This window comes from Fringilla coelebs (genome assembly GCF_963513975.1).
Source record: "Fringilla coelebs genome assembly, chromosome: 9".
Classification (NCBI taxonomy): Eukaryota; Metazoa; Chordata; class Aves; order Passeriformes; family Fringillidae; genus Fringilla; species Fringilla coelebs.
In genome coordinates this window covers 28,916,646-28,942,960 of record NC_140067.1, presented here as the reverse complement: position 1 = coordinate 28,942,960, position 26,315 = coordinate 28,916,646, and the positions used below count along the sequence as shown (strand labels likewise).

General features: G+C 52.7%; 1 protein-coding gene across 1 annotated transcript in view; it reads right to left on the bottom strand.

The window, feature by feature from the left end:
- Positions 1-5,847: 5,847 nt before the first annotated feature.
- Positions 5,848-26,315, bottom strand: part of LMX1A (LIM homeobox transcription factor 1 alpha) — a gene marked incomplete at both ends in the record, with an annotated part of 40,976 nt that continues 20,508 nt past the window's right edge. Inside the window, 6 exons of the mRNA XM_084211651.1 lie at positions 5,848-6,008; positions 6,617-6,790; positions 6,911-6,980; positions 7,083-7,160; positions 7,666-7,835; positions 11,700-11,932. Of these exons, the coding sequence (XP_084067777.1) occupies positions 5,848-6,008; positions 6,617-6,790; positions 6,911-6,980; positions 7,083-7,160; positions 7,666-7,835; positions 11,700-11,932 (886 nt within the window). The remainder of the gene's footprint in view (positions 6,009-6,616; positions 6,791-6,910; positions 6,981-7,082; positions 7,161-7,665; positions 7,836-11,699; positions 11,933-26,315) is intronic.

Here is a 26,315-nt window from a genome sequence, read left to right as displayed (position 1 = left end):
GCATCTGTTCTGCAAGGAGCAGAGGTGAGGGAGCCGGAGCTGCTGGGGGCCAGCCCGCTCCAGAGCCCTGAGCTGAGATGCCAAAGCTCAGCTCTGCAGAGCACTGCTCCTGTCTGGGGGCTCTGAGAGCCCTAAATAAGATGGGTTAGGAGAAACTGGCTGGGGCTCTTCACCCCATCCAAAGCCATCAAATCGACAGGTATTGTAAATCAAAGGGGAGAGAGGGACATCCGACTCCATGGATATCAGAAGGCTGATTAATTACTTTATTACACTATATTATTCTATACATGCACAACACTGCCAAGCACTCAACTGCTCACAGTGCCCAGAATCTCGTGGCTGTCCCCACACACACACACAGGCCAAGGAAACAAAACCCCATCCCTGTGGGTAAACAATCTCCATGCTGCATTCCACTGCGGCACAAACACGGGCACAGCAAGGGATAAGAATTGTGTTCTCCCTTCCTCTGAGGTTCAGAGAATGTGAACCCCAGAAATCCTTGGGAAGAGCTGTGCCTTGCTTTTCTCTGGGAAGAGAAATGTGGCGACAGGCAGGGCTGTAGGGCAGAGCCTTCTGGGGTTCACCACCAGCTCCCCATCATCCCTTCACCTCGGGGATTCACCTCCTGCCACAGATTCACCCTGCCCTGAGGCTCCAGCCCAGCAGGCATCCCTCTGAATGAGCCCCCTGTTCCCGGGGTCATCAGAGGAGAAATCTGATCCCCCCTCTGAAGCAGCAGCTCCCAGGGCCCGGGGCAGTGGGAATCTGCTGCTCCTCACTGAAAGTGCCGTGGGTATTTGATCACTCCGAGTGTTTTGACATGGTTTGCAGTTGGATACGCTCGTCCTCAGCCTGTGAACTTAGACCTGCCAATCAGGCAGGCACATGTCAGCCTCCACACCGGTGTCTAGGAGGTCTGCAGCTGACACGATAACCTTTTCATGGCCAACACAGTTGCCACTTAGAGGAATGGAGACAAGAATTTGGTCTGATCTCCGACGAGATAAGCAGCTGTTATTCACCTTTTTACACCTGAGGAGCTTCTAACCCTTTTCTTGCCTTTCCATCACAAGTCTTTGCCATTTTATAAAGAGTTTTTTTTTTGTTCTTTTTTCAAATAAATTTTCCAGCAGTGGAAGAAAAGACGTAGAAAATGCAAGGAACAGCTTTGGACAGCTGGTGTTACCTGGGATCTTGCTCACAGACCTAGCATAAAGCCAAGGCTCTGGTCCTCAGTGGTTTGAGCCCTATCATGTATCACAAGACAAGCGTTTCCTAATGATGGGTGACATTTAGTGCCCAGAAGAGTGTCAGTGTAGGTACCAAACATCTGGCAAATTATTCACACTGGAAAGGTGACAGGAACAACCAAAGCTTTGGAATTTTCCCACCAAAAAAAAAAAAACCAAAACAAAAACAAAAACAAGCCAAAACAACAATAACAACAACAAAAAAAGAATTTGTCACCTCTCAGGTCCAGTTCCAGGAAAGGACCCTGCCTATGGGCTCCTTGGGATTTGAGCCCTCCCCACCTCCTGCATGCAGAGAGATGACCCATGGGTGTGGGCACACAAGAAATTCTCCTGCAGGTTCTTCTGTCCCAGGACGTGCCCACATCCCACCAGCAAGCAGCCCCCAAACTCTCAGGGCAGCAAGAGGCTGCAGAGCTGGCCCTGACCTGAGTTGTGTCCCCCCTGCACAGGATCTTTGCTGGGTTTGGGGGCTCCTCCTGCCCACAGCCAGCTGGAGGGAGCCAGCACAGCTCTGCTGGCTGCAGTTACGTGCTGAGCCAGGGCACTCACAGCAAGGCAAGGCTCCAGCCCTTCCCTGGAGGTGGTTTTCCTAGACAGCAAGGTCACATCCTTCCAGGAAGGTTGCTTGCTCCAGCTCCTGTGTCTGTGCACTACAAGCCTCCAACAAATACCTAAAAACAGCACCAAGACTCAAACACCCAGCTGCAAACCCAGCCAGCGCTGGCCAATGCCATGTTGATTTTCATTCCAGGCTGCATCTGCAGCCGTCCATTCACAAAGAGCCAGTTAATTAACATAATATCACTCAGAGCTGGCTGCCTATCAGCATCATCTAATCAGTGTCCTCAACTGACAAGTAATCTCTGACTTGATCTCTCCTTGGCCACCGAGCAGTGCCTGAACAGAAGCAGCTTTGTCTGGAGCCCCTGGAGACACAAAGGTCAGCTCCCAATCCCTACCTGGCATTGCCCTTGCCTTGGAGAGCAAGGTGGAACCTGTTTGCACCTCAGACCTTTGCTCTTTTCTCCCTGCCTTGGACAAAGGGGGTGTCACCTGTCCTAGGGAGCTGAGAGTGGGCTCAGACACGGAGCACAGCGTGCCCCACGAGAGGACACCCCAGGGGGACAAAGCAAGGGACACCTGACCCACCAAACCCACCCAGCCTGTCACCTGCCACGCAGGGACTCCACCACCTGCAGGAGATAAAGCCCAGCCAGTTCTGCTTTGGCAGGATCCATCCACACCCTGAAATGAGGAGCGGGAGGATATGAAATCCAGATGACAGGAGGACCCACATCTGCTGCTCCGTGGCAAGATTGCAAACTGGGCCCTGTGTCAAGCACTGGGCCAACTGGCAAAAGAACAGGTTTAAAACCAAGAATCCTCCTGATTTTGCCCGACAGAAATCTGCCCTCATCCATAATTCTGATCCTTTCCCAAAAACTACATGCTCTATGTAACAATTGTATACATACATCCAAATTTGCATCAGGAGACTGTTATTATAGGGTGTCATTACATTTTTGCAAGATTTTAAAAGTAGGCAAGCAGTCTGTATGACATGGGGGGTTTTTATTTGGGGGAAACAATTTAGCAAGTGTAAATTGGCAGTTGGGCTGATGAAAAACCAGGCTGATGCACCTGAGCATTTTTCAAACAGGAGATAGCTGTAGGTGGGGAAGACAAACCTTTTATCTTTAAAACATTAATAACAAAACCCCACAAATTTAAACACGTTTTTAAGAAGTATCCAAGTGAGAGGAATTTTTGAGGCAGCTTCAATAACCACTAAGGGAAACCTATTTTAACTTTGCAAGCCTGGGTGGTGTTAACCCAGCCATTGCCTAGAGCTGATCCTACAAATCATGCTGGTTTGATGGGCCACAGCAGCTCCTCCACACCCCCTGTAATCCAGATCTGCCCTATTTTCACCAGCAAAGTATTTCTCCAAGACCACCAAGCCTGATGTTAGAGAAACCTCAAGCTGTAATTTCCCCACAACCCTTTTCCCTGCTGCTGTCTTGAGACAGAGCAAAACCCCAAACCAACCCAGGCATCCAGGCTGTTCTTGGGCCGCTCTTTATTTCACAACTTAGGGGAAAAAAAAGATGTTTTCTTCTTACAGTCACACCATTTTAGAATTTTATTTTTTTCCTGCAGGTTGGAATTAGAAAACATTTCCTAGCACAGGAGCTGCAGAGCAGGGACTGATGATGGGCACGAAGGAGCACACTCAGAAAATGAGCTGTGGACCCCCATTTGCTGGCATATTTGTGGAACCTCTCTGTGTCTGGAAGCCGTGGTAAGAGCAATTCCTTTTGGGAAACACCCACCCATCCCTTTAGGGCAGTCCTAACACGGAGTTGCTCATGGTCCTAACGTGGAGGGCTGGTGCTCATGAAGAGCTAGTCCAGGGGAGAGCTGGGTGAAGACCCCCAGCAAGCCCCTCTCTGCCACCTTGGGTGGGGGTCAGAGACAGGTGTCCCACCTTCCAGACCCACAGAGGACACTCCAGGGGCCAGTCCAGTCCCAGAACACAGAATATGATGACGTCCTGGCACAGGTTGCCTGCAGAAGTTGTGGATGCCCCACCCTTGGAGGTGTCCAAGGCCAGGCTGGATGGGGCTTGGAGCAACCTGGGATGGTGGAAGGTGTCCCTGCCCATGACAGGGTATTGGAGCCAGGGGATCTTTAAGCTCCCTTCTATTCCATGATTCCCTGACACAGCCAGCAGATCCTGAGCCACTCTCTCAGGGTGAGACCCCCAGCGTAGCCCCCCGTGCCTTTAGTGCCACCCCCTCCATCCCCAGTTATTCCAAGGGGGCTCCTGGCTGAGCTCTGGCTGCCAGGGCAGAATGTTTGATATCAAAAACCCATCAAGCAAAACCTTCTCACCACACCCTACCCAAGACCTCGCTTCCTTTGGAGTCACCTCCAACCCTTCCCTCTCCCAATCAAGAGGACACAACCACGCAAGAAAACACCAGAAAACACCAGGCTTTTTTTTTTTCCTTTTTTTTTCTTTCTTTAACAGAGATTTTTTTTTTTTCCTTTTGTTTTTTTTAAATTTCATCTGGGTGCGTGATTTCTGACAGCGCTGTCAGCATCTCCCGCCGGGTCAGCCACCTGCAGACCCTGCTACATTCAGTGTCAGACAGGATGGCAGTGACCAGCCAGTGTTTTGTTCTGAGCCTCACAGTCACTTGCACGTCTCTCTCTATGGGCTTGTCGCTTACACCGTTCGTGAACAGCAGCACAAAAGGACACGACGCATGAAAACCAGAGTGGGGATGAGCTGAGGGCCACCTGAAAGAGAACTTCCCCCGGGTTCCCACAGGTCTGGCAGGGAAAGGCAGGGCTGTCCCTCCTTTCTGCTTCCCCCCAGGGCTGGGGGCTCGGGCTGCAGCGTGTCCCAGCGCCAGGACACCAGCTGACACTGGCCTGGCAGCCAGACTGGAGGATGTGGGATGGGGTCGCTGCTGGAGGCAGGCTGGGACCTGCAGGGGAAGGCAAAGGGGATGTGGAGAAGCACGGCTGAGCCCCGCTGGGCTGGGTGTCCGCCAGCTGCAGCACGTCCACGCCACACGGGGCTCCTGGACAGGACCACGCTGTCCCCATCAATCTGCTGGCAAAGAGCAGGATTCTGGAGCCAGCTCTGCTCTGTGTTTCAACTGCACCTCGAAACCAGTGGGGCGACCTGAGAACACGGAAAATAACCGACCCCAAAAGCCAAACCTGTTGCCTGAAATGAACTGATGTTCCTTCCCTGCCACTGGGCTTTTGCAACCTAAACATAACGTTTATAAAAAGTAAAATTATTTCCTCTTATAACTTAAGTGCATTGAGTATTTCCTTAAATATGGTTCACACTGAAAATAAAGTTACTTTTGCTGTACAGTAAATTTCTGATAGACTTAGAAATAAACTTTTTGTTGATACAATCTGGCAGGCGTGGCCGTGCAGCGCAGCACTCCCAGCCACACGGCTCTGCACGCACACAGGCGTGCCCACACACACACACATCCACACACACAGCCCCCATCCTCGGGGACAGGGACAATGCTAGGGGTTTCTAGCTCTCTATATTCACATGGGAATATCTATCTTAAAAGTCCCTACGTTTAAGCAGCGGGCACTCAAACTGGTTGATGGAACGGAGGGGGAAAAAACCAAACCCTGCAGTGACAGAGAGTTCCTCTCCTGTTTCCCCAGATCGTTGTCAGCTTTTCAGATTTCAAAGCCCAGCTGATGCTGCAGGCTTTCCCCGTGAAGATCAGCAGTTTGCTCTTTCTAAAGGTGGGATACAGCGCTGGGATGCTCCGACAGGAGAATCCCCCTCCCCTGCCGAAACGAGAAATTCGTGTCCCCGTCTGAAATTTGAAAATCCACCAGCCAGCTGCAAAAACCACTCCTGTCCCTAATCCTAGGCTCCTAAGAGAAACATGAAACTATGCAACCCATAACTTAACTCTCTCCTTGGGAATCCCAAGCTACAACATTATTTGACGGCATCCCAGCAGAGCTGCTCCCCTCCCTCCCTCCCGACCCCAGGAGCTCTGCGGCCCCTCCTGGGGGGACCACGCTGGGCTCAGGAGGTGAAGTAGGAGTTCTGCATGGAGTACAGGTGGTCGATGGGGTTTCCCACTCGTGCCTGGAGTGGCCCTGCATCTGCTGTTCCGAGGAAGCAGTCCCCCAGGTTGCTCAGTGAGGTATCGTCGCTGTCCAGGTCGTGGAAGAGGGGCTCGGCACCTTGGGAAGCAAGGAAGGGACAGGGAGGGTTCAGAGCCTGCTCCAGCACCTCCACGGTGCCTGCTGCCCCCAGCCTTTCTAGTGATGCCTTGGGATTTCTGCTTTTCTATTTTTCAGAGCCTGTACTGCTTTGGTGTGTAACTCTAAACTCCATACAGAGTGTTAGCTGCTGTCTTCACATTTTGGTCAGACAAAACAACCCCTCTGGGCCTGAAATTCAAGGGCACCCTACAGCCTCAGGCCCTGAAAAGTATGACCAAAAAGTGAAACGGGGAGGAGCAAACTGGGGGAATATGACTTCATTACCTGAAGCTGTAATTGGAGGATCAACCCCTGATATGGAAATGGACCAAACTTATAAAAATTGTCTGAAAAACCATTGTCCATCCTGGGTGTAGCCCCTTGGGGAGGCTTCATCTGCCCTCAATGTACCTGAAGGCCCTTCACTAAATATCTGCTTTTATTCCTTTAACTTTGCCTGGCTTCTGTTTTTAGCTAAGCCCTAAAAGGCATCAGTAGCACAAGGCATTTAGGAGCGAGGGGACCCCACCACAACCCAGCATCTCTCTGAAGGAGAGAGGGCAGAGAGAGCCTCCCCAGAGCCCTACCGTAGGGATGCATGTGGTCTCCGGGCATTTGGGGCGGGGTGAGCCCTTGCCGGAAAGGGTCGGAGCCGTAGACGCTCTGCTCCATGCCCAGCAGCTGCTGCGGCGGGGGCAGGGCGGTGTAAGGGTTCAGCATCCCCTCCAGCCCCGGGCCGCCGCCGCCGCCGTTCGTCTGGGCTGCAAGATAACACCGAGATAAGATCAAGTCGTTGGCCGCTGCTTTTTGGGTGGCTGAGCTCTGCTGAGAAGCCCGGAGAGGGCTGGGAGATGGGGAAACCTGGAGGGTGAGGAGGGTACCTGAGCTCAGGCGCTGCGTGTTCTGCTGGTCCTGCTGCTGCTGCTGCTGCCTCCTGGCGAGCTTCTTCATCTGGGAGAGAGGAAAGGGGGAAAACCAGAATGAAATCATCCCCTGGCCAAAGCCAGGAGGGAGGGAGCCCCAGCAATGGGTGCTGGCACCCCTGGTACCCACCTTGGCTCGCTGGTTCTGGAACCAGACCTGCACCACACGGACACTGAGCCCCGTCTCTGCCGCCAGCGTCTCCCGCACCTGGAGGGAGAGAAGAGCGACAGTGGCGTCCCTCAGTACTGCAATGGCCCCAAGGAGGGGAGAGAAAGATGCATCTGACTCCATGGACATCAGAAGGCTGATTAATTACTTTATTATACTACATTATATACATTACACCTAAACCGAATCTGCCAAGCACTCATCTCTGCACACACCTGCTCACAGTGCCCAGAATCTCGTGGCTGTCACCCTCAGTCCCCACACACACACACAGAGCTGGCCCTGACAGGCCAAGGAAACAAAACCCCATCCCTGTGGGTAAACAATCTCCATGCTGCATTCCACTGCGGCACAAACACGGGCACAGCAAGGGATAAGAATTGTGTTCTCCCTTTCTCTGAGGGTCAGAGAATGTGAACCCCAGAAATCCTTGGGAAGAGCTGTGCCTTGCTTTTCACTGGGAAGGCTCAGATCAGCCAGGACAAGGCCATGCTCAGCACCCAGGACATCTCCAAGAGCTGGGCACGGGCCCTTCTCCCCATACCTTCCTGCAGGGCTTGGAGGAGACCTCAAACGACGCCTTGAACGCCCTCCGCTGCTGCGTGGTCAGGATGGTCCGTGGCCTCTTGGGCCGTTTGTGATCCTTCCCGTCCTCAGCGCCCTTCCCCGAGGCCTGGCCCAGCTTGCAGATGCTGTCCTCATCATCACTTTTGCCTAAGGATGAAAAAAAAGCAGGTCCTTTACAGAAAACAGGAGGCACACACCATCTCCAGCCAGCATGGTCCAAATAATGTGAGAGGTTTAAAACAAGCTGGTGTTGGTGGGGATCTTGTTCTGAGTATGTGAGAAGGTTTGGGAGTGGGGGAGAGCTACTGGCACTTGAAGTCTGTGACTGCTCAGCCACTAGATGTGGTTTTGGGGTTCTTCTTTTCCCCCAAGTCTGCACAGCTGCAATGTGAAACCCTGGCACAGCTGATTTTCCCTCCACCAGAGCCAGATCTCTGCCTGCTTCACAGGGATTTCCAGCCAGGCCACAGCTGGGGACACATCTGGACAGAAACACACAGGTGACATCACCCAGGTGAGGGGCCAGCAGTTGTCCAGGACCACTGTGCCCCTGGGGCTGTCCCCCAGCCCAGGTGGGGACAGAGATTGGGTCCCTGTGCCCAGGCAGGCCAGGCTGGGGAGGTCAGGGGGATGGGTGAGCAGGGATGCTCAGAAAGGGCAACGTGTTAGACGAGAACCATGTTAGCCAAGAACTCCTCAGGTTCTCCTGACCTGCTCTACCATGGAGAACAGCTCCCTTCAGAGCACAGGCTTTTATTCATACATGTAAGGGGCACCTTTCTGCCTGTTATTTCCTTCTTTCTGTGAAGTTTTAAATCTCCCTGGACAGGGAGATTTCAGCCTTCACCCCTCAGCTACTCACTGTGATGTGCTGCCCCTGTGTTCCCAGGCACTGGGGTGTATCTCCCTGCTGCTCTCCACCACATCAGGAAGGACAAACTGATGTTTCCTTGCACGTCCCAGCCCGAGGGATGCCGCACTGGAGCAGGTGTACCAGTCCCCAGGGGAGGCCCGAGCTGTGGAGCCTCTGATGGAGCTGAGCAGCGGCTCCTGCTGCTGCTGCCTCCTTCCCAGTGCCAGGTCCCTGCTCTGCCAAGCTGCTGGCTTTCCTGAATGCTGAAGGAGTTTAATTTCGATGGAAAGGTAGAGATTTTTACCAGTCGTGGCAGAAGGAATGCCAACTGGCGCCTGAACCCATCTGCACCCGGGCTCGGGGTCAGCACCCCGCTCCCCTGCAGCCCAGGAGGGGCAGAGCCACAGGCTCCATCAGGTCCATGATGCTCAAAACCCACTCCAAGGGGGAAAACCCGCTCAGAGCAGCCTCTCCAAGCCCTCCCCCCGCCAACACCTGCTCCCCAAATCCCTCCCAGTGTCAAAGGGAAAGAAGGAAAAGTGAAGCCGGATTTGGCGGGGTATTACTTTTAATTAACTCTCCCTTTCAAGCCTTTCCCCACTGAGGAGGGGGGGGAGAAATTAATGAGTGTCTGGGGCTGCCCTGACGTCACCTGGGAAGGGGCCGGGGCCATGGATATTGTGGATATTGTGGATATTGTGGATATTGTGGATATTGTGCGGCGTGCCCCCGCTCCGACCTGCCGAGCCCACATCCCGCCGCCGGGGCCGGGACATTCCTCGCCCGGGAGGATTTAGGGAGAGCAGAAACGTTAGGACGTTTTTAATTGGAAAGCAGGGTCCTCTTTCAGAGGGGCTTGTTTACTCAGGCTGGGCGGCGGAGGCTCGGGGGAGGCAGTAATTGAAGCGAGGGTTGGGGAGATTACAGACAACATATGGCTCGCTTTTTATCTGCGCTTTCTCATAAAGTGGCCCTTGGTGTGCCGAGGGGGAGAGGGAGGGAGGGAGGGAGGGAGCCTGGGGGGCTTCAAAGCAGCCGGGGGGGGGGACAGGGAAGAGGCTGGAGGTGCTCATCACATGCTGCTGGTGACGGGCATCCGGAGAGGGGACACCACCCTGCATCTCCTGGCACGGCGGCGCTGGGTCTGGGGGGAGGAGAAGGCACCGAGCATCCACGGGGGATGTGGGCCTGGGCTGGTCCCTGCTGTGTCATTGTCCCCAGCATTGTCCCAAGACAAAGCTGGGAGCCACCAAAAGCAGCCAGGGACAAGCTATGGGGTCTGTGGGGAGATGGCAAGGGCTGGGACCCCCCAGCCAGAGGCTGCCAGGCCATGGCAGGGGCTTTGGGTTGGGTTTCTGATCAGCCGAGGGGTTGCCTTGCCCTTTTGACTCTCACACTGGCCCTTCACATCCCTCAGGTCTCAGCTGGAGTTTCCACCAAAATAAGTTTTTCCCCTGGAGGTTTTTGCTAAGCTGAGGCTCTTGGTTTGGCCGGAGCTGCTGGCACTGGGGCTGGACCAGAGGCTGATGAGTCACTGGGGAGGAAAAGCTCCCCTACCTTTCCCCAGATGCCCTTTTCCCCCACTAGGAACAAACCCAAACCATTGTGGCTGATTTGCTTTCTCTTCTGCGTGACATCTCCCCATTGGTTCCTATTTTAACTGCAAAGGGTTTGTATTTCCCAGAAGAAAAAATAGTAATTTTTCAATCAGTTAAGGACTTTCCCAGGGCTAAGGGAAGAGCCAGTGCCAGTGGGCTGGGTCCTCCTGCACACCTGCCTCTCCAGCTCCTCCAGGGTTGGACCATCACTCACCAGCCCCCCTCAGCCACCTCCTCCCACGGACTCACTCTGATTTCTAAACATCACCACTGTTAATTGCAAGGAGCACTTTTTTCTCCTGAGCAAGCAGGATTGCAGGGCTCACAGAGAACCCACACAGGCAGTGCTGTGCTGCAAGAGAGATGGGCTTTCGCTGCAGAGGAGCTCAATATTAAAGAGAAATACAGACTCTGGGCAATTTTTGCTCCCTATCTTATGAAAAACCTCCCCATCCCTTCACAAATGTTCTCCTGTTACAGCACTCCAGGGACAGGGAGCACCAGGCTTTGTGGTGTCCCTGCTTCACACCTTAACAACACACTCCCAGTCCTGATTTCTACTTTTTTTTTAATCCAGTGCTTTGCTCCAGCAGGGAAAAGACAGCCCCACTTGCCCCCCCACCCCATCACAGCTGCTGGCAGACTTTTCCAGAGCAGAGAATTTCCAAGGTAAATCCTTTCCCTCCACAAAGCAGACTTTTCCCCAGCGAGGGATTTTAAGGAGAACTGAGAGACTGGTGAGGAGCAGGGCTCTGTAGGGACGGTGTCATCCTGAGGATTTTGGCCAGCAGATCATCAGATCATTTCCACCCTCCCAGTCCCCAGCCCTGGGCCTTCTCACTAAACTTGCCTTCCTGGGAAACATTCAGGTTTCATTTGCAGGTAACACATTTTAATGCTGCTCTGATCAACCTAACCCAGTGGTGACACCCTGGCTGGAGCAGGATGCTGGCCCCCTGCCCACTTCCAGCCACAGGGCCACCTCCCCTGCAGCCCCCCCCAGCTCTGCAGTGTCCCCACAGTGTCCCCACGCTGGGTCAGCAGGCTGGCTCTGGCCATCAGCTGCTGCTGCCTGCTGCCAGCTCATGTTTCAGCTCTGTGCCTCAGTTTCCCCTTGTTATTAAAAGGGGTGACTATAGCAGAAGCAGCTCCCTTCTTGCTCTCAGCCTTTCCAGGGACAGGAACAGGCACAGGGCAGGGACAAAGGGTTAGCCCTAGCTTTAGCCAGTGGCCAGCTCTCCCTCCCACATCTGGGGAAGCTGCACACCCCTCGGACGGCGTGCTGCTGCTCTGCACAGGCCAGGAGCACAAACCCCTCCAGAAACGAGCCTCAGAGCATCCTCCAGCCGGTCCATAGAGCATCCTCCAGCCGGTCCACAGAGCATCCTCCAGCCCTCAGCGCTGAGCTCCCTGCTCAAGCCCTGACCAGCGAGGTGCCTGGGGGATCTCACAGAGCTTACCCCCTCAGACCCACGGGCAGAAGCTCAGGGCAGCGAGCCCAGACCTCACCTCCAGAGCCCTGCGGGGCCAGGGAGACGCCGGGCGCGGGCGGCCCCTTACCAGAATCCGACAGAGCCGGGCTCACCAAGCTCAGCAGCTCCCGCTCCTTCTCGTAGTCGCCCTTACAGAGGAGCTGCCCCTCCTTCAGCACGAACTCGTCGCCCTTCTGCAGGCGCCGCTCGCAGACGCAGCAGCAGAAGCAGTGCAGGTGGTAGACGCTCTTCTGGGCGCGCATCACCAGCTCGCTGGGCGCCACGGCCTCCAGGCAGCCCGCGCACTTCACCGCGAACAGCCTGCGGGGCGAGCCACACCAACAGAGATGTCTGAGGGGATGGAAGCGGATATCAAAGCGCTATCAAAGCGCGATCAAAGCGGGATCAAACCTCTTTGCCACACCCAGCCCGCCTCCGGGACGGGGCGGCCGCGGCGGGGAGGAGATCGTCACCGTGATGTTTTACGGAGAATCCCTTCGCCAGGGTTTTCCTCCTGAGAAGCCTCAGAAAAGAAATGTAAACTATAATTATCTGATTGCTTGGAATGGGGTCTGGAGGTAGGCTGTATTGGGGAACACCCTCTTTTTCCATGTGTTTGCCCATCTGATGTGTCTCTGGAATAAAGGGAGAACGTTCCCACGTGGAGAAGAGCGCGTCCGCTCCTTTGCTCTCATCTGTGTGAGATGGTGTGGGCTGGGGTCAATAGCCAGCCAGAGTGCACCCAACCAGCCCTCCCAGACATGGTCTTACAGAGGTTGTTTACCATGAGGTGCATCTTTGATTGGTTCCATGTGAATTGTTTTTCATTAAAGATCAATCCCAGTCCAGCTGTGTTGGACTCTGATCAGTCACAGGTTTTTATTACTATTCATTCCTTTCTAGCTTTCTGATGCATCCTCTCTCTTTCTTTAGTATTGTTTTAGTGTATCATTTCTTTTAATATAATATAATATGATAAAATAATAAATCAGCCTTCTGACAACTTGGGAGTCAGTTCTCATCTCCCACCCCGTCCTGGGGACCCTCACAACACCTCCCCAGAGAGCTGGATCAGCACAGTGTGACCATAAACTGATGAAGAAGCAATGCCCAGAAAACAAAGGTTATCAAACCCAACAGCCCAGGTACCACCACCACCACAAGACAGCACTCCACACGAGTTCTATCAAGCCAGCTCCCCATTGTCACCTCCCTCCAGCTCATGCCTAGACCCAAGGAGATGCTGGAGACAGCAGTGGGGTCTGGGAGTTCATCTGTGCCTCTCCACAAGCACCTGCAGAAAGTATCCCCACCCCATCCCTCTGGCCCCATCCTCACTTGCACAGGAACGGACACATATCAGGAATGTCTAATATATATCATAAAAATCCAGAATTTCATAATAAATATCATAGCATAAAAATCAGAAACACATCAGGAATGTCTAATATATCATAAAAATCTGGAATTTCATAATAAATATCATAGCATAAAAATATCATAGAAATCAGAAACACATCAGGAATGTCTAATATATCGTAGAAATCTCCAAGACAGCAAATCTGGGGTTAAGGCCAGCGCCAGACTGAAGACTTGATGTGTCAAAAGGAAAAGGAAAAGCTCAGCTTGTTCCTTGACATTGATGTGACAGCGTTTGAGGCGTCCCTAATTAAACTGTTCCCAGGTTTCAAGACTCTGGCTGTAGACTTAAAAGCCAATAATAATAACAACAGCAATAACACTTTAGGGTGGAACAGAGCTTTTCTTTCTCCCAGTTTAAATGTCCTTACTGAGAATGATCAATGATTTACAGCTGGGGGAAACTGAGGTGAGAAGAGCAGAGGGGGCAGCATCAGTGTTGGCTTCAGAGGACTTGGAGGCACCTGGAATTAACCTCAGGCATGGATATTTTCAATAAATGGGATGACCAACAGAGATGTTTGAAGGTATCAAACCAGAACCTCTTTGCCACACCCAGATATCTGAGTTCTTGGCTTGGACATCACACAGAAAAAAACCCACTGTTTACCCAGCCTCGTCCGAAATATCTGTGGGAACTGGACATTATTATTCCCCTGTCTTGGTGACTTTGGCCCAGAAAGAGAAGTCAAAAGTCAGCACACATCCTGCAGAGGTTACCTCCGAGCTTTCAACCCCATCTTTTTTTTTTTTGGCTGTTACAAAAACCCACATAGGAAATGTGCTGAATCAGCTAAGAAGCAGAGGACCAGATATATGCAAAACCCTCAAGGGAAAACCACCAGAAAATAGGAATTGTTTGAAAAAGTGCCTTCTTCCTCCCAGGTTTTCCCCAAACTGTATTGGGGTCTGGTGCAACACTCTCCCCTTTGCCAGCCAAATCCTGGGCACGCTCAGCAAAACGTGGCATTCCCAAAGCAATTGGAAAGGGGTGTCACAAAGCTTTTATAAAACACTGTCATCACTACAGAAAGTGGGAAATTGTCAAATAAAAAGGTGAGGGAGTTCAAATTGCCATTAGCAGCTTTTCTTTTTCTACCTTCAGCTTTAATTCTCCAAGTTTACCTACAGCTGCCTGTCCCCAAGATGCATTTCCAACATCCCTGTGACTGCCCTGGGAAGAGAAGGAGGTGCATTCCCTTGAAAGCATCCCTTCTGAAGGGTCACATTTTTAATTCTTCCAGCTCAAACATACACTGGCTTGCATTAATATTTCTGTAGTCACTTCATCTTTAATTATGTCTCTTTTATGTCAAAGTGGAGGATATTTGTATTCGTCTGGCAACACATTCTCATCCTGTTTAAATGATGTTTAAGCCCTACCTGTTGGGATTACCAACTGCTCTCAGTACTAAAACATTGATGAGATATTACATTACTGCCATCTAATCTCCAGGAATAAATGTGCCCAAAATTTGTTTCCCAGGCACTTATTAGAGAGCCACCAACCTTTGCCAACCAGGCACAGCAGCACCACCCTAGCAGTGGATGTTTCCAATCCCAAAGTGTGCTGCACCGCAGGAAGGTGTGAGATTTAGGAAATTTAGGTAAATTTAGCCATTCCTAGGTGGCTGAATAAATGACTTTATTTCCAAAGCAGCTCCCACTGAAGGATGCTGTTCAGTCCAGGTGTCTTTCACTGCCCAGTGCAGGACTCCCCCATCCCTGGGCAATGGGAGCTGCAGAGAAATCCCCACAAAACCAAAAAGAGCTCCTTATAAACACACAATAAACTGAGACCTCAGGCACTAAAAGGTCACAGGCAGAAAAAGCACGATCTGGCACAGGCAGTAATGGAGAGAGAGCAAAGGGTCCTGCTGGTGTCTCAACTCCCTTGAGACCCAGACCCTAGCAATTAATTTAACATTTTAGCCTGAGTGAGACACACCAGCCTGGATCCACAGAGGTTTTCCTCCATCTCTGGGACCTTCAGCTGCATGCCCAGCTCCCTCCTGCTTCACTTATGGCATTTTAGGGATGCTTTAGTTCTCAGTAGGGTTTTTTGGTTTTTTTTCCCTTTCATAACCTGTGGTTCCAAAGTTAAGTCAGGCCTGACTGGCAGCACTGGGTTTGTTTAGCCAGGTGGGAAGCTGGCCAGGGCACCAGACTGGGATGCTTGGTGGAGAACCAGGCTGCCACCAGCAGCTCAGTAAACACCTCACTGAAGCACTGACAGCGAGCATTTGTAAATAAAACCAACACACTCAACTCAGGGGGAACTGGAACAAAAAGACAGCGATGTGAGCAATTTTTATCACCACACACAGCCTTTTGCGTCTGATATTAAAAATATTCCTATTCTTGTTTTGATTAATTTTTTTTTTGACGTTTAGGTCTCTTTTGAAATGACAAGCTGCACTTTTGAAGCCGAAAGGGACTGGTGGTGGCTTTCAGGAAAATCTTGTATTTGTATGGTGCTCATCTGGCCACACAGTTAAATATTTGGACATTTCCAAAAGCGCAACACTTCTGGCGGCGTTAGGCACATCCCCCAGGATGCAGCCCCACTCCTCCAAGCCATTCCTCCATCCCAGACCTCTCCTTTGGGGTTTCCCATCCACGCAGCATCACCAAAACCTAAAAAATACCGACACACGGCCCAAGCCTCCTCTGGGACGCTGCACCCCGCGTTCCCTCCCGCTGGCCGGGGTGCAGCCCATGCTCCCGGCAGAGCCGCCAGCGCCTCTTTCCCCCTTTCTGCGGAGGTGACAGGCTGGAAGGGGCCCTGATTGACGGGCGCTGCCCGGCTGCTGTCTGCCTGCGTGCCCCGCATACAAACGCGGCCCCGCCGAGCCTCCCGGGGCGGGGACGCCGATATTAAATCGGGAAGGACAAATCTCAATCGGCGAGCGGGGAGGATGTGGCAGCGCTGCTTCCCTCCCTGCCTGCAACAGGGATGGGTGAGAGGGGCCGGGGCAGCCCCCGGGTGACCCGGGATGGGCACCATCCACAGGGATGCTGGGTTTTCCAACACACCTGGGCACAGACCTGCCCGCCCAGCCCATGTTGTGATCACGGCTCAGGAGGAGCCCGAGCAGGTCCTCGCTTGTTGGAATCCTGGATGCTGAGAATTTTAAATGTTCTGTGCTGAAGTGGCATTGACCACTCCATCAGGAGGTGCTGGGAGCTCCAGCCATGAATCCCACCAAGGCCACGATCCTGGCGCGGGGATGAGCCAAGGATCAGCCCAAGGGGTGCTGGAGGAGGCTGGCAGTGAGTGCCAGCAATGAGCCACGGGGAGTGAGGACATCAGATTGGCACTTGGTCATCTTCTCACCCACTGCCACTCACTGGAAGGGGGGACATCAGCACCGGGTCCTTGAGAGGCTGGCAGTGCAAAAATGGGACAGCCACTTGCTGTCAACCTGGGAATGAGCCACTGCCCTGCTGCTGCTGGGCTCACAACACCCTGTCCCTGCTCAGGGAGCCACAGGAGGAGGCAGAGGGCATGGACCATGGCCAGGGGATGGTGACAGTGAGGGTGTCCCCCAGCTGCAGCCATGGGGCACCCCGTGGACCCTCGCTCCTGGCAGGAAGGGGACCCACACCACGGAGCGACTCAGTGTCCAGCCCAGCACTGTGGAGAGCAGGCTGGCACATCCTGGCCATGGGCAGCACAATCCAGAGGGCAGCTCCACACCAGGGATCACCTCCAAACCCACACTGTGCCTCCAGGCTCCCCAGATGACGGAGGAAAGCGCCCACAGCCGCCCTCACTTCCCTCCCTGTGCACCCCAAGCTCTCTGGTGGGACAGAGGAGGGATGTTTTCCCCGGGGCTCTTCTCCTGACCCTTCCCTGTCTCCCAGCTCCCTCCCCCCCGAGGCGGACAAGTGTTCGCTTTACTGCCTGGCAACGGGGCCGGGGCTAAGCTTGCTAAAATATGAGTGTTTTTTGGCTGGAGTACCAGAAGGCTGCAGTCCTACAGAGAGAAAAAAATTGAGCACTCCATGCCATGGCTCCAGAAAGGGGGAGAATTAGGTTTCACACCGAGCAGGCTGGACCATGGCATTCTTTAGTTAATGCTTAACAAACGCCCAAACAAAAGCAGCCAACTTCGCTGCATGTTTGTAAAATGTATTCTCAGCAGATTCAGGTTTATTGGAGAATTCGCTCGCTCTGCAGCAAGTGGCGTTTTTCCTTTTTTTTTTTTTTTTTCTGTCCTTTAATTTCCCTTCTCCTCCCTCCCCCCCCCAGCTCAAGCCCTTCTCATTCCTGCTGCCTGAATGCATCTTCCAACACTTTGAGGGGACATGGCAACCGAGCTAAAACGGGCTTATTTCACCCCAGGGGCTGATGTGAGCTCGCCTCCGTGGCCCTGGGGTGCAAGCTCTCCCCGGGGTTCAGCTGAGCTGCTGCTGCCAACAGGGAAGGGGGAGCCCAAAAAGCCAAGATTTGGCTTCTGGCAGATTCACCCCTGGTGAATCACTGATTCACTTGGCTGGTGGCTGTGTGCTCCGAGAGGGAGGGAGGAGAAGCCTGAGAGTCCTGGTTTTGGCCTTTCTTCACCTAGCCCAGCTCTCTCGGGGTCCTAACCCAGGGGTTCTACCCCATCCAGCATCCCACTGTGCCATGCATCCTCAGAGAGCCCATCATGGCAGAGGAGGCCAGAAAGCACAGCTTGCTCCCAAAGGCAGAGCCAGTATCGGGTGTGGGGAGGGGGCAGCCCCATCTGGAGACCCAAAGGTTTTGAAGAGGTTAAATCATGGGGTCCGTGCTTGGGTGATGAGGGACACGCTGGGGAGCTGCTGGCAGAGAGGAAAGGGGGGCCAGCAGAGGAGAGGGGGGTGATGCTGGGCTGTTCAACCCTCCTTCTGCTACATGGGAACCATCTGAGCTTTCCCAGGAAAGGGCACCTTCGCCCCTGACTCCTGGATGGGGTCCAAAAGTGGTCACTTAACACCTCCTGGAGCCTCCGGAGACCACAGCAGGGGCACTGCTACAATGATGGGGTTAAGTAAACAGACAAACGAAGCCTTCCCAGTGAGCAGCCGCTGCCAAAACACACCAGCAGCCCTCCCTGTGTCCAAGGAGAAGGTGGAGCAAGTGCACATCTTCCAAGGCTGCTCTGTGTTGCTCCATTTCTGCTCAAGGACACGCTAATAAGACTTTCAGCAACAAGGTCCTACAGCAGCTGATGGCTCTGTCCCCTCTCCAAGAGCCTGATAAAAATCCTCTGCTTGATGGCAGGAGTGGCCACAAAGTGATCTCCCCAGCAAGGCCAGAAGGCCAAGACCAAAATGCTGATTTTCCTTCCCATTTCCCTGAAGACCCATTCTTTTTGTGGCCCCACACCCTCAATAACAGCGTGGAGCATCAGAGAGGGACTTGGTCCCATCCCAGCACCAGGTTGTAGAGGCACAGGCAGGAGGAGGAGAGGCACACACAATCCCACATCCAGGCCCAAATGCCATCCCAGTGAAGCCAACCCAAGGATCAATCCCATCCAGCCCACAGCCCAGCAGTCCTGCATCCAAGCAATGCATCTCCCACCAAGCTGAATTTTGAGCAGCGACCCCCCTCATCCCTCCCCATGCCCCCAAGAAAACAAGGATAATTGAAAAACCACAATATCACTAGTCAAATTTAATATTGAGAGTGAGTGAGCGGGAGCCAGAGGTCAGAATTAATTACACCCCACCATATTTCAGCACGCTGCCGCAGCTCCGTGTCCTTTCCTTGGGGAGCAGTGCTTCCACAGAGAGGTCGACAGACATTATTAGAAAGGACTGATTTAAACGTACCCCCAGGAGCTTTTCAGCTTGTCTCTTCAGAGCCTTTGTTTGTACTGAGATTAATGGAGAGGCAAATGATGGAAAAGCAAAGTCACCAGGAGCAGGAGGATGTGCCATTGCTGCCACCACCACCCCGATTTGGCTGGCAGGAATAACCGGGAGAGAAGGAAACGCTGCTCTCATGTCATTCATTTTGTGGATAAAAATCTTGAAAAGATCTTGAAAACTATTCTTTTTGTTTGTTTGTTTGTTTTCCAAGAAAAAGATATCCTGGCTGAAACCTCCTGCAGGCTGGCTTTCCTACCCCCTTGGGGATTTTACACACATGCTGGTTTTTTGACGTGCTGTACCACCGTGGGGGAAGGAGTTATTTTCATTCTACTCCAGATTAATGTATTCCTCTTGCAAGTCATTATATTTGTTTCTGATTTTTTTTTCTAAACCTCCTGTGATGGAAAATTAATACAGACACAAGCCAAAATTAAACCTTTCTATTTTCCATTCAGATTTTCAAACGGAGAGTTACAAATAATAATTTAAAAAAAAAACCAAAACAAAAAACAACAACAAAGGAAAGATAGAGCATTCCGATCAAAACAGAAATCTCATTCCTTGGGCACAGCCAATTCTTTACTGGTTCCAGCCCTGAACAACCTGATCCACATGCAAGTGAGCCGTGCTCCAAGCAGAAGAAGGACTGAGATTTCCAGTCCTTTCCAGCCCCAGCTCCCTTGTGAGGCCACAAATTCACCTCCACCTTGCACCAACAGGTTCAAAAAGGGATCAGACGAATCCAGGGGACTGAGTTCAACACCTGCCTGGACCTGCAAGTCCAACCTCACCTTTAGGACCCCCCAAATCCCAAATCCTCCAGGGCTCCCCTGGCCTTGCCAGGCTTTCCTGGAGCATCCCCACGGAGCCCAGCGCGGGTCCAGCCGGGAGCCTCGACTGCTCTTGAGTCTCCTAGGCTACAATCAAGGCTTGCCTTTCCCTTTATTAAACAGCAACCCCACGTTCCCCCCAAGGGCTCTGGGAGCATCCAGGGATGGGTTTGCAGGAGCTGCCGTTTCCCAGGCGTTTAACATTCACCGGGGCTGTTTGCGCCGACGTGCCGACGCGGCAAATTCTCATTAGGAGGCGGCCAATATCCTGTGGAGCTTCCCGGCGCTCCGGTGGCCATAAAAATCGCTGGGCTGTATAAAAGCTAAACAGAGTAAACCCACTTGGACACAGGGAGCAGCTGCTTCGGAGCAGCTCGGCAAACAGAGATCGGCGGGAGCGCGCCGGGCGCTGCCGGCAGGGAGATAGCGCTCCTCTCCCGCCCCGCTCATTTCTTGCCTTATCTTTTATTTCCCTCACCCTCGCGCAGGGTTTTGCATAAATATCACCTGCGTGTGTTGTCGAGTTGTTGGGATGGGGTTGAGGGTTTGTTGGGGTTTTTTTTTTTCCTCCCCCACCCCTCAGCAGCATCTCCGCAATGGGAAGCAGCTGCTGCGGCTAACGGGCTGCTCCGGAGCAAATCTGCGCTCTCATGGAGATATCTCAGAAGAATCATCCTTCATACATAGCTCTGTGCACTAGAGAGCACTATAACATGTGTTTCCATGAAGTTTGTTAACTCCTCAGCTAAACAAGCGTGCTGGAAATGCCAGAGGAATATGCTCTGGAATGAATGGAAATACTCGTCTGAGAAGACATTAAATTTAAGCCATCTTTTTTCTCTCCCCCCTCCTCGCTCCGCTGAGCTCATGCTGCTGCTCCCCCCTGGTGCGTGCTCTCAGGATGGGGTTTCGGGAGAAACAAATGTTTGGGGTGTGTTTTGCAGCCTCGTGGCTCTTGAGACAGGGATGAGATAACAGATGAGGGTACACGGGGGGCATTTCATGCCATCGGTGGTCTGGGGATGCAGAGGCAGAGCCAGCCCAGCAGCTCATCCTCTGTGATCCCTGCAAGAGATCTGCTCCCAAATGACATCTCACATGTGGAAAATCAGAGCTGTGCCCTTCGTGGGCCTGAGCATCAGCTTCTGGGAGGTACAGAGCATCCCAGAGGGGCTCAGTCTTACAATAAGAGGGATAAAACCTCAGGAAAATTTGAGGGTTTTTTATTAAGAGTTCAAAATTTGCTTGAGCTTCTCTAGAGCTTTTTCCTCTTCAGTCCAAGGAAGTTCACATTTTTAGCCAATGTTCTCTTGAAAATTCAGCAATCCACCAAATCTAAACCTCTTTTTGACTTTTGTGTAGTGAATGGATTTCAAGGTGGTTCCAGTAGCCTCCAGAAAAGGCTCTAACTGATGCCAGTAAATGACTTCTCAGATCCTGATGCCAATCAGAAGGGTCAATATATCCATCACTGGGGGAAGATGCTCAAAAGGCTCCAAAGCAGCCTGAAGATGCTCAGCACTGGCCCTGTTTAAGAGCTTCTCCATAAAATCATTTTTCTTTGTTCTACTTGCTCTATTTTATACATAGATATGTGTGTGTGTATATATATATATATATATATATATATATATATATATATACATACACACACACATGTGTGCATGAGGTATTTTTCTCTGAAAAATCTTAGCTTTACACAGAGATTTTTAAATTCAGCCATGAGCCTAAGTTCAAGTCACACTGCAGGGCTGTGCCCAGGGATGCTGAGCCATCTGGCAAAGAGGGACTCGGGTGCTTTGCTCCATCCAGCCAAAGCCCTGGCTGGATGCCATCTCACCACTCCTGACCTAAAATGTTTTTCTGGAGCTTTTTGATGTAAAAAACATCAGGGACGTGGCAGCAAAGAGCAGAGACCCCTCCAAGAGGAGCCAAGGGTGCAGGCTGTCCCCTGTGCCACCACTGGGTTTATGCCACAGTCATAGCTGCAGGGCTACAGGGACCGTGCCCAGCTTGCCAGGCTACCTGAGACAGGTCTGGGTGCTGTCAAGGCAGCAGGATGAGCTTTTGATGAATTGGATGGCAAAAGCAAACATGCTTTCTCTAGGAAACAGGTTGCTGCCACTCGTCTGCTCAGGGTTATCGCAGCATCGGGGGCAGCAGCCCTTCCCAGCAGCCTCCCTCTGCCGTGGAGGCAGGATATTACTTTGTTGCTTATTCATTTTATTGCTTCTCCTTTCTAAATATTTGCTTGGCAGGGGAAGGATTCCCTTTACACCTTATCTGTTCTTACAGGTCAATTGAATTTCTGGCGCTCTCAATCCCTCTTTCCCTCCAATTGCATTTGCAAAACAAATATTGATTGTACCAATTAGCTGCGAACCCCTCGCAGAAGATATCCCAAAGCCTTCCTTCAGGAGAAGGCTCTCCCGGCCAGGGGATGTGCCACTGGGATGGAAACCCACTGCCAGAGTGGCAGTGCCACAAATTCCACCCTCCAGCAGTCAGAAATGTGTCCAGGTAGGAGGTTAGAACTGACCACTGATAGGTTTTTGCTCAATCACATTCTTTAAATGAAAAAAAAAATTAAAATAAAGGTTTTCCCTCAAAACGTCTTGTGGGAACCCAGGGCACTGGGGATATTTCCCTGTCTGCTCTGGGGTGCCCTGACCCCCAGGGCAGCACTGACTCTGACCCTCACTCATGGAGAAAGTTTCCCAGACTTCAAGATAGACTGGAACCCACAAAAGTGTGAAATAGATTATAGAGAGCAGTGCAGGTGTGTCACTGGGTGAGAAATTGAGGGTTTGGGGTTTTTAGTGTGCTGTGGATGGAAGCAGGATGGAGGGCACAGGGTGTCATCCTGGGCTTCTTCTTCATGCTGCTTCTTCCTCCTTCTCCATGGGTTTGGGTGGCATTTTGTAATTGGGCAGAAAAGTCCCCACTGGGGCTCTTTGGGATCAGTTATTGGGTTAAAAGGGAAAATAATCCAGGTGTCAGTTCTTAATTGGACAGTTCAGTCTTAGTTGGCCATTTTGTGCCCTCTGATGAAAAGCTGCCCAACTCACAGCAGTGAGATGTTTTACTGATAAGAAATAATAAACACCTAAGTCCAAACATGAATTAACTGTCTGAAGTGCCTTCAATCCAGACCCAGAAAAACCAACGACTGGAACCCCCACAAAGTCTGTAGGGTTTGCCTGTGCAGTGCTGGGCTCTTCTAAGCTGCCCCACCAAAAGCAACATCCAACCCAAGCTTCACCACACTGATTTCACTGCTCCAGGTTTCATCTGAGTTCCTTCAAAGGTTTTGTGAAAATCTACAACTGCCACAGGGAGAAAGGAAAGACACCTGGGTGGACAAAACAGCCTTAAAAACTTGCTGGGTTTTGCTCTGATGAAGCCCAAACAAATGTGAAGAGAACAAATGAGACGACCGGGTCGCACAGCCACGGCGGGGATCCCTCCCCTCGCACGCAGAGCCACCAGCCCTTGGTGACCCCCACCTTCTGCCAGCTGCCACAGGGACAGGGATGGCAGTGCCAGCTCTGGTGTCACTCCAGCAGGAGCTGTGACACAGCCCCAGGGCTCCCAGCCCACCGGGGGCCACTCGAAAAGCGTTCAGAGCACACTGTTAAATGTGTTCTGCCTGTGTCAAAAGTCACAGCCCGAGGCAAAGGCACAGGGGGTGCAGGCTGATGGATGAGCTGATGGATGAGCTGATGGATGAGCCACGGAGGTGGGACATGCATCAGCAGGGCAGGGGATCACCCTGCTGCAGCAGTGCAGGAGACACTCTGGGCAGCCACTGGTCCATCCCAGTGAGGATTCCCAGGCTGCCAGGGATGCCCAGTTACAAAAAAGCCTCTTTTCCCAGGTGCCCCCCTCAAAACAATGCTGCAAATCCCAGGAAGCAGGGAAAGCTCACATTCCCCACCACCTCCCCTGCAGCCCAGGCAAAGCAGATTGCCCAGCCAGCTCTGGAGTGCAGGACTGGCCCAGCATCAGGGAGAAATGCTTTTCCCCCCCAAAACAGGGATACTTTTTTCTCCACATTTCTCTGAATCACAGCAGGGTGAGTTCAGGCTCCCACTGAAGCACTGGGGTAAAATGAGGCAAGAAGACAGAGCAGGGCCCCCCCATACCAGGCCAGGTACCCACGAGGGGTCAGGTCACCCCAGCAGGCTGGGCTGAGGCCAGGACAGAGTTGGGGATGTACAAGAAGCTGACACACAAATATGAGCCAGTCCCATCTGATGACAGCATGCACACATCCAGCATCCCGGGGTGGAGGGTGGGAAGCAGATGCCTGGTTAGAGAAAGGAGGGACCAGCCACAAACCACTCATGCTCCTCTGCAGCTTGGACAAGTCTGAGGCTGCTTGGCCCCGTGTTTTGGGGCCAGGCCCATGTGTCTGGTTCAAAGCAGCTGAATTGAGCCCAAAGTCTCATTGACTCAGCCTGCCTGGAGCTGGGTCTGCCACCAGGCTGTTTCATCCCAACATGAAGCCCATGTTCCCCTTTGTGGCTACAAGGAACTCGGGGCCAGAGTGAGGAAGCAGCCCTCAGAATTTCACCTGCAATGGGTGACAGCCGGTGCTGGAGGCTCTGTGCCCCCATCTTTTCACTTTTCCCCTGATACCCCCTCCCATTTAAACTGATCTCCACGGGTTGCACCAGGAATGGGAGCTCTCAGGCTGGCAAGTGCCACCAGCTTGGAAACGACAAAGCAGAGGCAGAAAGCTTGGTATTTACCCTCCATCCATGTCAAATGACACGATGGGCAAACCAAGGTCAGGAGCAGGAATTTGTTTTGCCAGCCCGTCTCCCGGAGCAGAGGCAGCCTGAATCCCCCTCCCTCGCACCAAGCAACACGTGTGTGCCCTGTTCCCTGCTGGTGGCACCCCTCAGAAGACGTCACCATGCCACCTCCCAGCCCTGCTGAACCCTCTAAAGGTCAGCACCAAAGGCATGTCCACCACATATGGTTATCAGTTCTCCGTGGGTCCGTCCATCCCTCCACTACAGCTGGGTGAACAATTCACAGCGCATAAATTTATCCAGCAGATCTCAGCCCACGTGCTGTTTGCTAACAGTCTGTAGAGAGGCTATATTTTATCCCTTTGGGTTTCTTGGCCAGCATTCAAGCTCCTGACCCTGATTTATTCGCAATCGGTCAAGAGCCACATTTCATCTCCGCAGGCCACGTCTGCGCGCAGCTATTCCGAGCACGTGGCTCCGTGTCCCGCAGCAGAGCCGGGACACCTCGCCACAGGGCAGCCCCAGCTCTCTGCAGCACCTCCAAGAGGTAACCAGGGGGTTTTGTGCTCCAGAACGGGCTCTGCGGGGGCAAAGCTGGGCTGCTGAGAGCAAACCGCGCCTGCCGTGTGCACGAAGGTGGCGAGAGCTCCAGGGCTGGCTCCCTGCCTGTCCCCGTCCCATCTCCCCATCTCCTGGCCTACCCCTCTGCCTATTTATAGCCACGGGAGACCTTTGCACAGTGCCCCAGCAGCCAGAGGGTTGAGTGAATAGGTGGGATGGCAAATGCCAGCCTTCAGCTTTCCAAAATCCTTTCCCTTCTGCCTCCCGAGGGAGCTGCCATGGAGAGCCAGTCGTGAGCCTGCCCTGGAGACAAAACCTTGGAGCAGCCAGGAGGTGTCTCTCAGAGCTGCACCCATCACCAGCGTGGTCCTGGGGGGTTTATAAAGCACCCTGGGCTGGGTCTTTGCTAGGGGAGAAATCTCACTGACACACGTGAGCATTCCTCTGTGAAACCGAACCAAAAGGTGAGGGGAGAGGCACAGGGGAATCAGGGAATTCAGGGAAGGCCCAGAGGAATCAGGGATTCAGGGAAAAACAGTGAAGCATCAGGGTTAGTACTGTGAAGGATCAGGAGTAGATCTATCTGACATCTTCATTGGCAATGGCAATTAGGGACTAATTACCATGTTAATAACATTCATAGAAGATAATAAACTGGAGAGGATGGAAGGGAGCAAAGCAATCTGAAGGGGACCCTGGAGAGATTAAAAAAAAAATAACAAAGGAAATTCACCTTGGAAAAATGCAGCTTCTGCAGTTCAGGGAAAAAACATCCGGAGCAGATGCTGCGGGAGGAGGAGGAGGAGGAAGGCGGGAGCAGGGAAGCGGAAAGAGGCTCGGTGTGGGAGCACAAGGGAAGGCAGCCCCCTGCTCCCTGGAGAAGGAGCAGAGCAGCCTGCATGGATTCACCAGGCCGTGGGAGAAGGAGCAGCACCTCGTGGTGGCAGAGCATCCTGCTGGGCTGGGCTTTTCTTGTAGGAAAAAATAATGCCCAGAGCAGAGCCACTGAACTAAACCTGGCTTTGCCTGGAGCTGTTTCCCCTCTCACATAGACACCTCCCCTCCTGGCTCCCAGGTGGATTGGACACCCATGGGAAGGTGAGAGGTGGCAGAGCTGTCACCTTCCCCCCGGGTGGGCACGGCAGAGGGACAGCAGTCGGTGTGGGGAGCTGCAAAAGGAGAGCCCCCACACCCCAGCTGGACATGGAAGCAATTCCTCTCCTGCTCTGCAGAGCCCCAGCTCTCAGTGCACAGCCTCTCCTGGCCAGCATGGACACGTATGGATGTCCC